General features: G+C 37.8%; 2 protein-coding genes across 3 annotated transcripts in view; both read left to right on the top strand.

Annotated features, from left to right (window-relative positions):
• Positions 1-1,637: 1,637 nt before the first annotated feature.
• LOC136677156 (sushi domain-containing protein 1-like) lies at positions 1,638-16,683 on the top strand. Its single transcript, XM_066654594.1, has 20 exons — positions 1,638-1,837; positions 3,332-3,460; positions 3,948-4,097; positions 4,507-4,659; positions 5,473-5,667; positions 6,847-7,026; positions 7,233-7,409; positions 7,824-8,003; positions 8,821-9,000; positions 9,619-9,798; positions 10,903-11,082; positions 11,931-12,095; positions 12,860-13,024; positions 13,227-13,324; positions 14,447-14,633; positions 15,420-15,513; positions 15,723-15,966; positions 16,151-16,190; positions 16,311-16,404; positions 16,596-16,683. Exons 1-20 carry the CDS (start codon positions 1,774-1,776, stop codon positions 16,618-16,620), a joined length of 2,880 nt encoding a protein of 959 aa, XP_066510691.1. The 5' UTR covers positions 1,638-1,773; the 3' UTR covers positions 16,621-16,683.
• Positions 16,684-18,532: 1,849 nt separating this feature from the next.
• Positions 18,533-19,285, top strand: part of LOC136677040 (protein shortage in chiasmata 1 ortholog-like) — a 46,321-nt gene continuing 45,568 nt past the window's right edge. The window contains exon 1 of one of the 2 annotated variants that reach the window (XM_066654399.1): positions 18,533-18,642. The gene's annotated coding sequence lies outside the window, so the exon portion shown is untranslated. The remainder of the gene's footprint in view (positions 18,643-19,285) is intronic. The other variant, XM_066654397.1, reaches the window with a different exon arrangement.

Genomic DNA, 19,285 nt, shown 5'->3' with positions numbered 1-19,285 from the left:
ATCACTGCTGTGCTTTTCTATGTCTTTGGTTGGCTGTTTTATGTTATTTATATATTTTAATTTTTTTTGGTGTTTTTTCAAGCAACATTGGGTACTTGAAATGTGCTTAATATTTTAAATTTAATTTTTAAATTATTATTATTATAAGCTTAATAGGCCTATATGACTTTAAATAAATAATATTTGCATTTACTTCCATTGAAAATTATGGGCGGGATACAAAATTATGTTCCAGTAGTGTGTGTGTGTGTGTGTGTGTTTGTGTGAATTGAGTATGTGAGGGTGTCCTTAGTGTGACATTTCGTTGGTAGATGATATTTTGTGTGTGTGTGTGTGATTATGTGTGTTATGATAGGGCTGTGTTCTCTTATCTCTTGGTTCCATACAGAGTTAAGTCTCCACCCCCTGCAGACCCCAGATCTTTGCTCTGACCCTAGCAGGACTCTAAACGTCCTTTAGTCTGGATCAAGGCTTAGTTTAGATCAGAAATTTGCCAGGACTTCTGTTTAGTCTGGAACAAACTTCTTTCTGAGTCAGTGTTTAATCTGGATCAGGGTTATGCTGGATCTGTGTCTAGTCTGGATCACAGGCCCAGGGCTTAATGTGGCTCAGTGTGGATTACAAGCTCAAATTGTTGCCTAGGTCAGTGTTTAGTCTGGATCCAATGAACAGTTTTTAGTTTGTAGATTACGGTTTCTTTTTCTGTGTGTTTTACAGGACATCTGTTTTTGCTCAAGAGGTGGGTCATTTCAGAACATGCACAAACACACGTGTTTTACACTTTCAAGACATGAGACACACATACACATGTGCTACACATGTTAAATATTTAATATCACTTCTAGAACTAAACCACACAAAAAACTAGTTTTGAAAGGAAGTGTATTGAAAATGTTCTTATTCTATATATTTTAATCATTTTTGATCATGTTTGTTGGTCCATTCATTGTGAAAATTGTTCTTATGTAACAAGATTAAAGTGTTTTCTTTAAACAGTTTACGAAGTGTTGTTACTTCTGTAGGTCATAGCTATTACTTTCTGTTTCACTATAAAACAAAGACACAGGAAAATTTTCCCAGACACAGATTAATATTAAGCATAAATTAATAGACATTTTCAACACTGTCACTGGAATTTATTCAAATGCTACACTTAAACAATATCTAGTAATCAGTCCACAGAGTGGACTTAAGCCAAGAACTGAAGCTGAAACTGGATGTGTAAAGGATTAAAATAGACGCCTTTTTGGCAGAGCTGATAGACAATAGCCAAAAATAACCACAATCACACACAAACACCCTTACCATGACTCTGCAGAGAGTTTATTCCCTGATTGTGGCGTAATAGTGGTGTAACTGAACATATCAGAAACACCACACTGAAGTCTTTGAAAACCACAAGCGTCTGAATATTCACTGAGAGGACTGTTAACCTATGGTGTGCTATCTCCATCCCTCAGGAGGAAGAGGAGAGAAAGAGAGGAATAGAAGGATCTCTCTCGAGAAAGGAGGGAAAGAATGGAAGAGGACATCTCCATTCCGCAGTGTTAAGAGGAAAGTAACATCTGTCTATCATTCAGCTGGGGAAGAGTGGAAAAAGAGTAGCATATGTTCAGCCCTCAAGAAGAAAATGAGAAGAACAAGAAATTGAATAGAAAAAGAAGAATAGGGGTAGGACATCTCCAACTCCAGAGAAACACTAGAAAGAGGAGAGAAAGAAGAGGATGTAGAACTGTTACCCAGGGAACGTGGGATGAGAGGAAAGCAGCAGATATGAAGAAAATTGCAGCGCTGTTCACACTCATCTTCATTACAATGGCATTCTCTCTTTTTACAGGTCTCTCTCTCTCTCTCTCTCTCTCACACACACACACACACACACACACACACATACTTGAGAAAGTCCTGCTGTTGCTATCAGTTTCAGCTCAAGCTAAACCTCGTGCTAAAAAGCAAAATGTTTCTGATACACAAAATGTAGCTTATCTACTGTTTTATTTAAACAAATGTACGTATAGTACACACGGGGTCCGTGTACCTTTTATTAATTTGTTTTCCATTTCTGATCTTGCGATAGAAAAACGGAGAATGACCCATTTCCCTGTTTTGAACGATTTAAATATTATTGATTTAAGGAAAACAAACCGTTTTCTACAACATACTGAAACGAAATACAACAAAATATGAAAAATGATTATGAGCTAATAGAAATTAAAATAACGACTTTTTTTCATTCTTGCTTGTGGCCAGTTATGGTTTGGGCTGCAGATTTTAGCCAGAACCGGAAGTATTTAACACTAATGGCGCCATATATTTTGAAACGGAACTTATTGTGCTGGTAGATTAAAGATGAACATACTTGACCTATTTCACGATTTAATTAGAAATATGGTCAAGGACGGGTAACATATGCAGAGATTTCAAAGTTACACTGGGGACACGGGTGTCCGGGGGAGGGTGTTCTAAGGCTAATGATAAGTGGTGACGTTTGTCAGACACGTATCTGTTGTCTTCCTGTTGGGTATGAAGATACCAAATATCAGTTTATAGTGAACTGAAATATATATCAAAATATATCAGATTTTAATATTCTCCGCATTTTTGTTTTGATGCGTTGGAAGAAAAGAAAAGAAAAAAACAAAATCTACATTCTGTCCCAGTAAACAGGGAACGTCCCTGGATGTTCAAAATAGGTCTAAAAGTAGTCTGTCCGTCAAGGACATATTTTAAACGTCAATGGACGTCCAAAATCCACCTTAATAAGTTAGTTAAGTGGTGACCAATCGATAACGTCAGTGGACGTCCAAAACGCATTTTATACAAGTGATTTATTTCGGGACCAATTAATAACGTCAATGGACGTCCAAAACACGTCTAATAGTCGTCTTTTCAATGTCTGTGTTTGGACGTCTTTTCAACTTTCATTTTCAACCTTAAGAGAACGTTGATTAGACGGCAGTCATTACGTTATTTCAACGTTGTATCAACGGCTAATTGTTTACTGGGGTGGTACTTTTGATAACATACAAAATAGGGTAATGGGTCGCTCTCCGTTTTTCTGTTGCAGGATTAGAAATGGAAAACCAATTAACGAAAGGTACACGGATTGTGGACCGTGATAAATTTGAGTCGATGAACCTCACATATTTTATTTTTCTCTGCTGTTCTTGATCACAATGTATTTTAAACAGAAATAACTTCATCATCTACGTGTATGATATAGGATCCTAACCAATGTCTGTGACAATATCTCATAGCATCTCAATTCCCTCATGTGTATTAATTAATTACTGTACAAACCTAATACCTCTCTCTCTTTCTCTCTCTCTAGTAGCAGATATGGATGTGTGTGCATCCTGTCATGCTAACGCTACGTGTGAGGAGAAAACTGACGGTTCTGGAGGGAAAGTGTGTAATTGCATGTATGGCTTTGTAGGAAACGGGAGAACTCACTGCCAAGGTTTGAATCCGCTTACACGTATTCATTCACTCATTCTCTTACACACATATTGATTTTCTTTCACTCATTCATTCCTTCAGCATATCATTCACCTGTTCATTCATTCATAATTAATTAATTATTTAATTCTCATTCATCTATGCATTTAGAGATGGGGTCACTCTCTAAAAGTGGAAATAGGGGAGACTCAGCAGGTTTATTTTTATTTATTTATTTATTTTTAATAGGTTTAAAAACAAATCTCTTTTCAAACTGCCATTTTATAACACCCTTATAGTTAATAACACTAACACCAGGGGAGCACTAACTGCCCAGTTCTGTTATATAAGCTAACAAATGCCTATATTGAATAGCAGTGTGCTGAGTGATGTGGATGGTGATCTCTTGTGGAATCCTGCTTACAGATATCTGTGGCATCCCTGGGGATTGAACATGTAACCAGTGTTTTATACTTATTACTTTTTGTAACTGTTTTGTTTATTTTTAGATAAGGATGAGTGTCAGCTGGGCAGAATCTGTGGAGATCACACAGTGTGTCACAACACATTTGGCAGCTACTACTGCACCTGTCTTCAGGGCTACACTCCATCCAACAACATGGCCAACTTCATCCCCAATGACGGCACCTTCTGCCGTGGTGAGAAAAAGAAAAACTATTTCAAAATTATTTACAAGCATGAACTGGTGATGTCTGATTGCTGTTCTACAGGGGTAGAATTAGGTGAGATAGAACATATTGGATCATTTAAATAATCATTTAAATTTGGCATTAACTTTGTAGCAGACTGTTCCTGCCTTTCACATAGGTTTGGGACCCACCGGGACCCTGAATTGGATAAGTGGTTACAGACAATGACTGAATGAATATATGAATGTATCCTTCGGCCCTACTTCCAATTTACTGATATATATATATATATACAGATGTTTAGACCTGTTGCAAGCCACTACATTTTTTTTTCTTGGTTAATTTTTTATTTAACCTCAGACTGAAAAGGAGCCTTGTGTTATTTTAAACAAGCACTTACCTGTGTTTCTTTTTTCAGATGTGAACGAGTGTGAAGTAGAGCATGTGTGTGGGGAAGGTGGAGTGTGTATAAACACTGAGGGGGATTTCTCTTGTTTCTGCCAAACTGGATACAAAGTTCGGAATGGATTAGGAACGTTTCATCCACAAAGAGACTCTGCCTACTGCCAAAGTGTGTACAAATTAACACCAAAAGCTCACAAACGGAATCACAAAACACAATCAGCTGAACCTCATCAATGATGAAATACATGAGAAGTTATCTTAATAATATTTCCTGTGAATCCTGTATTCTGAGACAATTCACAAATGTTTATTTTTATACTTGCATTATTATTATTTTCATGTTAATAATAATCATAATAATAATACAATGTGTTTGGTGCAGCAAGTAGTGTCGCAGTCACACAGCTCCAGAGTCCTGGAGGTTGTGGGCTCAAGTCCCACTCCGGGTGACTGTCTGTGAGGAGTTTCGTGTGTTCTCCCGGGTCCATGTAGGTTTCCTCCGGGTGCTCTGATTTTCTCCCACGGTCCAAAAACACATGTTGGAAGGCTCAAGTGTGTGTGTGTGTTGCCCTGTGAAGGACTGGCGCCCTCTTCAGGGTATGATCCTGCCTTGGGCCCAGTGATTCCGGGTAGTTTCTGGAACCACTGTGACCCTGAACTGGATAAGCAGATACAAACAATGAATGAATGAATGAATGAATACATTGTGTTAATTCAAAACTTTTCAGTTGTCATACAGGCTACTTCAGTTAATTTCATTTTAGGAAGTCTTGTTAGTTTTTTTTAGATCGTTATGTAAATTGTTAGTTGTTTTAAAAGGCTTTATGTTGCTTTATGAGCAATTCACAAGTGTAAAGTGTTACCATGTTTCGTAAAGGTAGAGTGTGTATTCTCTGTATGATATCTTTGTTTACTCTGTTTATGTGTGTGTTTGCATGTGTGTGTGTGTGTGTGTGTGTGTGCTTGCTTGCATGTGTAGTTGTAGACTGTGGTCCTCCTCCCACTGTTCCTCACACTGTGCAGTTTTCAGAGTCTACAGTGTTTAGGAGTGTGGTGAGATATGAATGTTCTAAGGGATATGTGTGGAGAAATGGAAGAGGTGGAGGAGAAGGAGGAAACACCTCAAGTTGCAAAGCTGATGGACAGTGGAGCCACCCCAAAATTCGCTGTGAAGGTATGCAACAAACAAACAAACAATGACACAGATGTAACGTTAACATTGATTCTGGGACAGCACTCAGTCAAGCAATGATAAGTAATAACTGCTCATAATATTAAATAATACAAATCCATTTCCAGAAAAGACACTATAAAAAATGTAAATAAAAAGAGAATGCTATGCTGTGCAACTAATTAAACACAATAATAGTAATAGAACAAAAGAAAACACAGCCGATGAATCTGGGCCCAAGCTCATTTAAGATGGACTCAGGTGAATGGGGAAAAATTGTTTAAAAAACATCTAAATTTGTAATAGTTTTAGGACATCATGGATTCTGCATCTACCAGCAGCCAGGGACCATCCATCTTGTAAGTGTACAGTTCAAAAGTAGCCTCCATGATGGTATGGGGATGCATGTTTTGCACATGGCATGAGTATAATGTATGTACATGATTTGGAGCAGCATGCTGCCATTCAGACAATGTCTTTTTCAGGGAAGGCCTCACTTATTTTAATAACACAAGGCCAAGCCACATTCTGCATGGATTACAACAGCATGGCTCCTTAGTAAAAGATTCCAGATGCTTTAGAAGTCTAGACCTTTATGAAATAATAAACACTAAAATGGAGACCCTGAGCTACTGTGCATCTGAAATCCTATTTGTCATGAATGCCACAATTTTTCAGTTTCAAAACTACAGCAATTGAAAATCCGCAGTTTTAAATGTTCAAAATAAGAATATATTTTTCAAAAAACAATACAATATCTCAGTTTCAAAATAGATTTTTTGTTATGTTTTCATTTAGGTATTTGCACATCATTGCATTAGATTTTGCCTTTATATTTTTGTGCTGACTGTTTTGGAAATGGGTTTTGTATAACATGCTATATCATTGATCATTTATGATATCAGGATGAAAATAAAACGGTTCATTTCTGCTCATAAGAACTCAGCTGCTCATAAAAAATTGTATTCGCTCTTAGCTGCCTTTAACTGCTTGTAATGGCACTGCTCATAATTTCTAATAAATACTTGTAATACCTCTAAATGGCCATAACTGCTCATAACGTCAAAGCTTGTAACTGTTAATACCTGCCAATAGTGACTCCTAAAATCTGCTTGTAAAAGCTTATAACAGGTTGTAGTTAGTGTGTGAATTAGTGTATAACAGAGACGGTTCCCTGTGTAGAGCTGAACTGTGGAGAACCACAGCTCCTAGCCCATTCGGAGCGTTTCTGGGAGGGTCTCTCTGTGGTGGGCTCCATAGTGAGCTATAAGTGTTTGGAGGGGTTCTTTAACATTGGAACCCAGAACACATCTGTGTGTTCTGCACTTGGAACCTGGAATCACATCAACTTCATGTGTACAGGTACAATTTATTATTTTATTATTTTATTATCTCTGTCATCTATTATTATTATCTATTAGGAGCCCATAGTATTACCTCAGTATGCTATTTAGCAGTATGTTTAAACACACACACACATTTTCAGTGGTTGCTTGTAATTTTTGGATATGTTGTTTTCACCTTTGTAAAATATATGGTTCACATGTGAGTGTTTGTGTGTATGTCAGAGATCCAGTGTGGTCCTCCCCTTCTCCTCCCTCATGCTGTAGCATTATGGGATGGCAGTAGTAAGATGGGCTCTGAAGTGGTATATGAGTGTGAAGTTGGATATCGAGCAAAGGGTTCAGGAGAGATGTTGTGTAACTCACAAGGACAGTGGACACACACATACTTCAGCTGCAAAGGTGCACACACACACAAACACATGCATAAACTCACACAAAACGAGCAGTTCTCATGGATTTCAGATGCACAAAAAAGACATAAAATATAAACCATAATAATCCTGTCAGAACAAAATTTTGTATAGTTTTAAAAATCTTTACTTTTAATTTAAATGAATTTACGCTTTGCCTCACACACCTCCAGGGACCTGGGGTTGTGTGTTCGAACCCCAATCTGTGTTTCCTTCGTGTGCTTCAGTTTCCATCCAAGGCCTACTTGTATTTTCAAATTCTGTCAAAAATTAAACCAAGGGATTAAGGTTTTATTCTGACAATGATGATATACACTCTTTCTATACATCATATCATATCTCTATCTATTTGTGTGTGTGTGTGTGTGTGTGTGTGTGTGTGTGTGTGTGTGTGTGTGTGTAGAAATTGTGTGTGAGGATCCCCCAGTTGTGTCCCACAGTGTACGTCTGTGGAGCGGAGATGTGCGGTTTAACTCCACTGTGCTGTATTACTGTAGTGAAGGTTATTATCCTGCAGAGGGAAAGAATATGTCTGTGTGCAGTGAGAACGGTTCTTGGAGTAAACCCTCTCTCGTCTGCAGAGGTAATGGTTCTTATCTCTTCCCAAAGACCAGCCAAATATCATATTCTGTGCTGGTCTAACCTGGTTTAGCTTATGACCCTGCAGGATCATAAAAGCATGCCAGTGTGCAAAATGCAATGTGTACCATATGTCCAAGAGTTTGTAGACACGTTTTTTTCTTAAATGAAGCATATAAAGGAGACGCCTTTTGCTGCAATAACTGTATGTGTCTGGCAAAGTTTTAAACTAGATATTGTAAAATTGCTGTGAGCATTTAATGAATAATTTAATCCACATAAACATTCGTGAGGTCAGGAACTGTTGTTGTATGAATAGGTTGGATCACAAACACCACTGAAAGCTCATTTCAAAGGTGCTAGAACTAGCTCCATTCCTCCAGAGAACACAGTTGCACTGTCCCACCGCCCAGTACTGTGGGGCTTTATACTCTCCTAGCCCACAATGGGCACTGGTCATGGTAACCTTAGGATTAGGTGCAGATTCTCCAGAGTGTTTTTTTAGGGATGTCTACAAACCTTTGGACACATTGTGTATAATCACTATTGGTACAAGATACTTTACAGAAGAAAGCAAAATGCATTCTTAACTTTTAGTGTAATTTAAAGTAAAGTGATTCCAAATACAATGGACTTTTATTATTTGTATGATCAGTATGATTTTTTTTATTCCCAAATAATATCAAATTATTGTGTTTCTGTTGAGAATGTGTGTGTGTTTGTCTATTCTGGTTCTCCAAGCAAGTAATAAACTTGTGCCCTGTTTAAATTAGTAGGACACATTTAACTCTGTCTATGTGTGTGTCTGTGTCTGTGTTTAGAGATACATTGTGGTATCCCCCCCTCGTTCCCCCATGCTGTAATGTTATGGAGTGGTCTCACTAAAATTGGTTCAGAGGTTCAGTATAAATGCAGTGACGGTTTCTTTAATATTGGGACAGAGGAAGTGTCTGTGTGCTCCAGAAGAGGATCATGGAGCATTCCTTACTTTCTGTGTCGAGGTATAACTGCACATGCGCACACACAGACACACACACATACGCACACACACATACATATTACATTATCAAAGTCAAAGTGAACATTATTGTCATTCAGACTGTACAACAGGAAATCATAGCTGAATGAGATTGCATTCCTCCAAGCTCAGATGTGCAAGTGTATACATTTGGCAAAAGCACAGATATTGTAGTCACATTATCACAGACAAGACATAAGCTTAATATAAAAGGGAAATATATAAACAAATATGCACTCTATGTAGAAAACATTGCACCTCAACAAACACCTGTGCACTTGTGTGTGTTCACTGTCTGCGAAATGTTGCCAAATGACATCTAGTTTTTAACTTCTCTTTGCTGATTATTCATAAATATTTAAATTAAAAAAAATCATATAAAGGAAGCATTGTTATCTTTAATAATTTTTTAAATACAGAGGTCTTTATAGTAGAACTGGCCTTGATTTCTATGTGTTTATCCTTAGAATAAGATGTCAAAAAATGGGTGTTGCCAAACTTTGGACTTTGGATCTGTGTTTGTGTGTGAGCGTGTGTATGCATATATCAAATTAGACTGCTTTGTTTGTATGTGTGTATTCATGTAAATGTTTGTATTTAGAGGTAGACTGTGGTGGCCCTCCCCCTCTCCCCCACACTGTCTTGTCCTGGGATGGTGAAACTTCTCTGGGTTCCATGGCTTTTTACGAGTGTGTGGATGGATATCACAGTGTTAGTGTGGACAGTGTGTCTGTGTGTGGCTCCAGCAGCCAGTGGAGTCCAGTTCACCTGCACTGTGAAGGTACATACAAATTTACACAAACTGCTCATAGGCACACACAGGTTATACAGATGGTTCTCTTAAACTTTTATTTAACTGAGAAAAGTACAAAGAATTTGGACTGTATTTTGTATATACAATCAGATTTTGAATTTGATGCCTGCAACACACTAAGAAATTGCCACAGATACAAGGTTACACATCAAATAACATTTCAACATATACAAAACCCCCGAAACCAAACATGGTAGCTGCAGAGCTTGCTGGGAGCTCCCTGTTTGTCCCAGACCCACCCAGTGTCTGCTACAGAACCATTAAATCGGTCTGTAAATAATTGGAAATGTTTTCTTTGTGCTTTTGTCAGATAATTAAAGGTCCAAATCACAAATTCTTATTTTTATTTCATTTCACAATATGTCCCAGTGTTTATGATAATTGGTTTGTATGAAAAACAGAAACCTTATCGGAAAGCCCTGTTCATTCATGGAGCTCACTCCCCAGCAAATTTATATTTAAAAAAAAAGTCTAAATTCTACTCCAACTCACTGGCCACTTTATTGGAAACTACTACTTTTTTGCTTTTACTAACTGGCTGCTTTTTTAAAAACATCCCCTTCTGCTCCTACACCTTGACTACTTCATTAGAAACACCCCCTTCTACTCCCACATACTGTTTATTTTATTAGCGTCATCACCTATTTACATCTACATACTGGCTGCTTTATTATAAACCCCCTTTTTGTCTTCCACTCACTGTTAAACTTCCACAACTCTGTTAAAAACCCAACTTTTTACTTCCTCTTAATGGCTACTATTAGAAACACTAATCTTCTACTTTTACGCCTCATTTATTAGTTAAACTAACCTGATACTATATTTCACTGAACTGTGGACACCTATTTTATAAACCATAGTTATCCTGTCAGAACAAAACACCTCTTTTATACTTTCACTCACTTCCTAATATGGAAATGTTCCAATCCTAATATCCTAATATGGGAATGTTCACTACAGAATAGAGCAGAACTTTTTCCATTAAGTGGATGTTCACCAAGGGCATAATTTATTTTAAAATGAAGTGAATATAACAGAAGTGTGCCTGATGAAAACAGTGGTGTTATATAGAGATTTGCTGTGGAACCCCCTCCTTGCTTCCCCCTGCTGTACTCCATTGGGATGGCTCTTGTGCCCCAGGCAGTGTGGCCACATACTCCTGCCCCTTGGGGCTTCACCTGCAGGGGCAGAAAACACACTCTACCTGCACCACCCAGGGGACCTGGGAAAACGTCTCCATCACATGCAGAGGTACACACATAGACACAAACTCCTCCTTACGTTTTATGTGCAATATGCTCATTAGTGTGTTATTTCCTGTTTCTTTTTTTTCAGAGTAAGAATTGTCCTTTTTTGTCCTTGTATAACTTTACAGTTTCAGTCAAAACAGGGGGCACATATACTAATTTACTTACATTAATTGTTTACAATATTTTTAATGATATACTATATAATAACACAAGTAGAACTACAATACTCATTTGTTCAAATGCTATTTGCGGAGTAAAATATTGTTACAGAAAGACTGGCGCCCCCTCCAAGGTGTATTCCCGCCTTGCGCCCAATGATTCTAGGTAGGCTCTGGACCCACCGTGACCCTGAACTGGATAAGCGGTTACAGATAATGGATGGATGGATGAATGAATGAATATCCTTACATACGTACCACTGGCAGTTCAGAAGAATCACCAGGAGGTGGCAACAGTGCATTGTTTTTGTTTTCCATATTCCTGACTGTGGCAGCCTACTTCTATACTGCACTATCCACAAGTACAAAATCTGATTGAATTATAAATAATTATAATTTGTTTTTAGGTACCCATGCAAATGCCAAGCGTAATCTCAAGGTTTTTTGTTCAAGAACTCACCTAGCACTAACATATGGCTGAATGCCATCAAATCCTCACAGAATATTACAACTTTCAACCTAAAGCCATTCTGGAAGGGTAGAAACTATTACTAACTCGCCTACATGCAAATTGCTGCTATGTGAATACATATGTTTGGTCTGTTGGTATGCTGTGTTAGTATGCTTTGTCTCTGATTTGTAAGCTTATATAAAAAGGTAAATAAACAGTGTGTTTATTCTCCCCATCCAGCGTTATGTGGGCCAGTTCCTGTTGTTCCTCACACTGAGGTTCTGTGGGAGAATGGGACAGTGGTCGTCCATCGCTGTGTTAAAGGATACTACAGCTTTGCAGGAACTGACATATCAGTGTGTGATGTGACTGGAAGATGGCAGGTGGCCACCCTGCTGTGCAGAGGTAAAACAGACACGAAATCAGTTACAGGCCTTTAAAAAACATCATTCTTATCTTAGAACAATACGATGACTCAGTACTTCAATATTTTTAACTCAGTTTAGTCAAAAGTTCTCCTAATTATCCATACTGTTAATTCTGAATCTCAGTTAAGTTTAATATTCGACTACATTCAAATTTCTCAGTTTTCCTTCTAGCTCAGCTGAAGTTGTCACTCAGAGATAGGTATGGCATCATTGTAAGATTAAAACTCAAAAAACAAATGGTGTTGGGGAGAACAGACAGTTGCACCACTCTAGAGCCCCTGATGTTAATTACATCTATCTTCATAAAAGTTTAATATACTGTCAGAAAGGAGCTGAGCATAATTTGTTTATATAAAGTAGAAACAACACCATCCTACTATTTAGAAATGCCCCATTCCATTTTCTACTCCCAGGCTCCTTAATTACAATGTGTATGAATTGTGGGTCAGTTCCTGTTGTTCCTCACACTGAGGTTCTGTGGGAGAATGGGACAGTAGTCGTCCATCGCTGTGTTAAAGGATACTACAGCTTTGCAGGAAGTGACATATCAGTGTGTGATGTGACTGGAAGATGACAATGTTACAGTGCTGCAAATACAGACTGTAACTAGCAATACTAGATCACCTGCATAGAAACTGCTGTTATATAAATACATAGGTTTGGGCTCTTTGTATAGACAGATGTGTTTGATCTATAAGCTGAAATAAACGAGTAATTAAACAGTGTGTTCTCCCCACTCAGCGTTCTGTGGGCCAGTTCCTTCTGTTCCTCACACTGAGGTTCTGTGGGAAAATGGCACAGTGGTCTTTCATCGCTGTGTCAAAAGGTACTACAGTCGTTCAGGAAGTCACATATCAGTGTGTGATGTGACTGGAAGATGGCAGGTGGCCACTCTGCACTGCAGAGGTACAACAAACACGTGAACACTTTCAATGACAGTTTTTCCCAGCTGAAATCAAAAATTCTTTATATGTATTACAATAATTTGATTAGCATATATCCTAATTTTGTACTTGGAGGATATTTATATATGTTTCATATTATTTGTGTGTTTCTTGAAGTTGTTTTTTATTATAATGACCTCATTGAGACTAACTATGTGGTTCAGAGGTGGAGTTTGCTGTGAAGGGTTTGATGGTGTTTAATAAGAGATGTCTACGCTGGAGATCAGATTCAGAAACAGAAGGCCACAGTGAGCAGTTCAGAGTGAGTTCCTTAATATTATTACTCTTTCTCAGTGAACAACAAATAAAACACAGCTGTAGGTTTATACTCAATTGCATTCATAATATTCTCAAAAATTCTGAACACTACAGCAGCTTACATCTAACTTTTGCTTCCACTAACTCAGCACTGCTTTTCAGCCAACATCAGTTCAATCTCACCCAGTCTTCCTGTGATGTGTGAGACTGTCTTCCATGCAGTCTGTTTGCTGGGCGAACTCATATCTCAATATGCCTAAAAGAAGTGGTGAGATACAATGTTATGAAACCATAATGAAATATAATGTCAAAGTATTAGTGACTTCCTGATCCTGATTCGAGTCTTTTAATATTGAGCATCTGCTGATACCGAGTCCTGATCTGATACTTCCTAGATATTGCTGTTAGACGTGCACCCTTCAAGTGAACTCAGCCCCGTGTATCTGCTTGACACTGAATATCTCGCATTAAGAAATAAACTGCCTGCATCGAAGCTGCTGCTTAATTTTTTTATATCAAAATAAACAAATTATGTCTTCTTCACAAACAGTTCATATAAATAACAATAAGGGGAAGCTTATGTTCACATTTAAGCTTGATTTGCATTTTGAGCTTATCAGGGCAAAGCTTTTTAATGTTTGCTTCTATTAAAATAACAGAAACAAAAACATTAATACAATCAATTTCTGTAACTGCTTTATCCTGTTCAAAATAGCAGTGGGTCTGGAGCCCATCTGCAATCACTGAGCACAGGAACACACCCTGAACAGGGAACCAGTCCATTACATAGCACCACACACTAACACTCACTCACACATATGGTCATTTTGAATTGCCAGTTCACCTACAAGCATGTTTTTGGACTGTGGGAGGAACTGGAGCCCCTGGGTTTTCCCCGGTATGCTGAGACAGTGAGCTGAGGCAGTCTTTGAATCTACAACGCAGGGTCCTGGAGCTCTGTGACTATGACACTACTTGTTGGCAACCGTACTGCCCATCAAAATAAGGGGGTTAAATTCTTAGAGATTAAAAAAAATGTGGGGAAATAGTTACACACGTAAATGTGAAATTTAGACAAAATATAGGTTTAAAAAAAAAATGACTGTGCGTGTGTTTATATTTTTAGGTGTTACTTATGGGACAGAGAGACTTTGATCCTTCGTTCAGTGACAGACAGAGGAAACTCTTCAGCTCTGTAAATCCTCAACACAGTCTATGTTTAAACCTTCAACCAGCAACAAACTACACCATCACTGTCACTGCACAGTATACTGGAGACACATCTACTATCACTGTGAACACCAGCATTCCAGGTACACACACACACACACTTCATCATCACTGTACACTCCATTGGATAAACTGTCAGCCGGTCTGCTGCCAGTCACTGCCAGACACTTATTCAGCGTTTAATTTAGCAAAAAATATAAATCCTCATTTATTGATTTCAGTAAATAGGTCATGCAACATGAACACATTGTAATAGTCATTCATTCATTCATTATCTGTAACCGCTTACCCAGTTCAGGGTCGCGGTGGGTCCAGAGCCTACCTGGAATCATTGGGCACAAGGCGGGAATACACCCTGCAGGGGGTGCCAGTCCTTCACAGTGCAACACACACACACTCACACCTAGCAATGAGTCACCAATCCAACTTCCAAAAACACGTGTTTTTGGACTGTGGGAGGAAACCGGAGCACCCGGAAGAAACCCATGCAGACACAGGCAGAACACACCAACTCCTCACAGACAGTCACGCGGAGCGGGAATTGAACCCACAACCTCCAGGTCCCTGGAGCTGTGTGACTGCGACACTACCTGCTGCACCACCGTGCCTCCCGTTGTTGACAAAAATAAAGTAATAAAAATACAAAATTTATTATAATTTACATCTTCCACAACATCCCATGTTTTCTGGACATTTCTGACTTATAATTCTTATAAATGTCTAATGCACATTAGACAATAATATATCAATTTAAACCTCCATTGTGTCTCAGTAAAAAACATGTTAGAGGTTTGGGACCTATGGTGTAATTGATTAATATGAATATTAATAGAAATAAATAAATGAATCACGTTTATGTTTCCTCCCAGTGCCTCCCACACCTGAGGTCACGTACAGTGAGGTGGACACTCAGTTACCCATCCTCAGGTTACGCAGGACTGCCAGCACATTGGACCTGATATGGTGAGAAAACTCAGTGAATAATTAGATCATGTAGTTAGGTGTTACTTATGGGTAAACATTGTGACGACCCCTTATTTCCATAATGCTAATTTTAGAAATAAGGGGCACTGATACTTTCTAAGGCAATTAAAAGATGGCAAATTGAATGTGTTTATTCCCAGTGAATATGAAGGAATGGTGTTTTTGTGTTTGTGTGTATCTATCCCCAGTGTGTATCAGGTGATTGTGTTGCCAGTGGAGGGTGTGTTGGTGTTTGATTGTGGCTTGTCTCTTGTGGCTCGGAGAAGTTGTGGCGGTGAATATATTGCAGCTGAGCTAGAGCTGAAACATCTTGGGAAGAATGTGGACTTCAAACTTGGAGACAGTCAGCTTTATGGAGAATACTACAATGCTCCACTTGAAAGAGGGAGAAATTACTATGTCATACTGCGTACTCTCTGCCAGTGGAGAGAGGTGGGATTTAACTCTGAAACAAATAAATCACAAAAGAGTGAAAATACTTTGGTGGGGCTATAGATGTATAATTCTATCATTTTGTAATTCTGAAATTTTCAAGTTAGGTTTTATTTTGAAAAAGATTCTAAAATTATTCTGTAAACTAATAATTTTGTTTTATTTTTCTTTTCTTTTTTTTCAGTCTAGAGCGCAGTCCTGTGCTACCTGGGCCAAAGCCAGAGGTGATTGACTGATTTTCAGTGCTAGCAAATACATAAAAATGTAAAATAAAATAACACTTGTATATACAGTAGTTTTTTACATTGTTTTAAATGTATCTATGTACATATTCCTCTATTTAGTGTCATCATACTCCACCAGTGTGTCTGCAATGCTGACGTTTGGCTCTATTGGTGCTCTGGGTGTAATGGCAACTCTGGGCTACTGCTGCAGTTGGTCAGAGCCTAATCTTATTATTGTTACAGATTTTGCATGTTTAATTAACTACATCATGTAGTCTTTTCACAAATTAACCTCTTTCATGTATCTCTCTCCCACTCTATCTCTTTTGTGTGTGTGTGTGTGTGTGTGTGTGTGTGTGTGTGTGTGTGTGTGTGTGTGTGTGTGTGTGTGTGTGCCTGCTGTAGGTTCTGGAAGGTAGTCAAATTTTGATGGATTATAAAAATAGAATACATCTTAACTGATACAATCTGACTGATTGGAACTTAAATAAATGGGTTTATAAAGAATGTCATGTCTCTTTTTAATTTAAATTATATCACTAACTGAACATTTTTGAAAGTGGAAATTTACCAATTCGTGTTTAGTACAAAACTTAAGCTGCACGAAGATCTGAGATTGCCGTTGTCTCATGCTTCTCTTTCCTGATCTTGCATAAGAGGCAGACCTGGACTTCAGTCAGGAAAGTCAAACACACATATTCTATGAAGCCATACTTTACAGAATGAGACCTGGCATTTTTTTGCTGAAATAAATATCGACTTTCCTTCACCTTCATGGCAGCATATGTCTGTCAAAATTTTGATTATATGCCTTTACCTTGACCCATGCTGTGGGCATGGATGCACCCCATTGCATGAAAGATGTTGGGTTTTACACCTTTAGCTGATAACAATTTATGGCAATTTTTGTTTTTGGCACAGAAACCTCAATGACTTTAGAAAATATTTTTACTGTCATTTGGACTATCAGAGATGAATTTGGGGTCAGAGACAATGGGGGAGTTTTAGCATAGAATTGACTGATTTTATGAAAGAGCCTATGTGGCTACATTTGTGATTGATGGCTTTAAGGCCATGCACATTCATCAGTGGTTATCGGCCTTGCCCTACACCAGGGCTCTGAAGTTTGCTTGGATTGAGATTGCAGGGACACTTACACAAACAATAAGTAAACACGCACACAGTAATTAAACTTATCTAAACATAAAAAAGATAATAAATAATGCAAAGAATATACGCTGCGCATGCGTGCTTGCAGCTGAAACCTATTTCAGACCTCGCCCGGCAACAGGAAATCCTGTTTTCTGATTGGCCGATATGTCGCTAATTGAAGATAGTTGTAGGAGTGCGGAGTAGCTGCCTTTGACTCGTTTCTATGATTAATTTATGTGCGGCGAAGTTAACCATTTCTGAGCGTGTGAACTTGTTAAAATGCGCGTGTCTCACGCTCAATGAGATTTCTCCATGTTTTTTGAACCATATTATATAAAACAGATTATGAAAAACCTAAATTCTTTGCAATCTTGCGTTGAGAAATTTTGAATATTTTTTTTATTTCCTTAGGTGCAGTCATGGCAAATGACACTTTTAGCATGAACCTTCGGTTTCAAGAGCAGATGTAAACTTAGTACATCCCTATGAACCTTTAGAGACTACTAAAAAGTGTTTTATGAACAATGCAAATTTCTTCTGGTTGCATTCCATGAATGAATCCCTTAGACTTGGATGGTGTATACACCAGTCTTTAACTATATCTTTTTTTCACCTAATTCTAAAACATTTAAAAATGATTTGAATATTTATTTTTGAGGATAACTTTGCTCCTCTCTTCGTCCGTTAAATAAAAGGTTTAGATTTTTTAAGCTTCCGTAAAAACGATTTGTTGACTGTAATGTTTACTTAATTGTATTTTACTATTGTTAAAACTGAATATCGTGTTTTTTTTATTTAGATACATCCCTTATTTTATTTGAATTTGAAACCGTTGTGTTGCATTTTAACTATATTTATCAACTAAAAATTATATAAAATGAACCGTCCAAAAAGAATTTTAATTGTTAATCATGAAAAAAAGGAAATAATACAGACATAACCTTTATATTTTCTGTCAGTGTTATCGCGGCCCTGAACTGAAGTAAGTGCCTGTATGAACAGATTGATGGATGTTGATTAAAATGTTACGTTTAGAGGTTTTTATATTTGAACAAAGTATATATGCCTTGAATTAAATGTAATTTCTCTGTTTATGGTTCAGTTTGGAATTAAAATACAATTAAGTGTGGATTATTTAACATATTAATTTAAAATAAACTGTAATAAATAAACACGGCAGCAGCTGAGGAGTCTGAGTGCAGGACTCCTACTAGTGGACTCTAATCTTGATTGGCCGGCGGAGGGAAAAGGCGCGAAATGACAAGGCGGGAAAGGATGAACCAGAAATAAAACGGCTTACGTATGTGCAAAAATGTCAGAATTATGTCTTTTTATCGGTTTCTTTAGTATTTATGTAGTTGATGTATGTTTGTCCAATCACTACAAATTTATTTTTCAATCGAATATGGACTAATACATGTAGTTAAAAGGAGCACTGAGATGATATATGCTAATACAGTGTTTAGCAAAAAATAAAACAAAAAAATGGCGGTGGCTATGGTCAATATAAATGTACAGACATTCGAAATGCTTTCTACTTAGGCAGTATTGGGAAAGGAAGGCGGCTAGTCGTGTCAGCCATTATCGTGTTATCGCTAATAGTGATGTGTCGGTCGCGAACGAACCAGTTCAAAGAGCCGGCTCTTGTAAGTGAACGATGAGAGCCGGTTCCCGTCTAAGACCGAGCCATTTTTTTCTAAGGCTTGTCATTCAACCAATCAGAGAACAACTAGCAAGTTCCAACACTCCAACCCTACAAGCTGAGACACTGGGTTTTCCTGAATGTCAATCTGCCTTCCAAAAAATAGTTTAAGAAAATGTTATATCAGTTAAATGTTTGTTGACAATTGTGGTTGTTTTAATCACTACCGTTGAATGCTGCTGTTTTGCTCTTTGCAGACTATTTGTTTATTTTATTACCCAGAAATGGATGATAATTTAAT

The sequence above is a fragment of the Hoplias malabaricus genome, chromosome X2 (assembly GCF_029633855.1).
Source record: "Hoplias malabaricus isolate fHopMal1 chromosome X2, fHopMal1.hap1, whole genome shotgun sequence".
NCBI lineage: Eukaryota > Metazoa > Chordata > Actinopteri > Characiformes > Erythrinidae > Hoplias > Hoplias malabaricus.
This window is presented reverse-complemented; position numbering and strand designations above follow the sequence as displayed.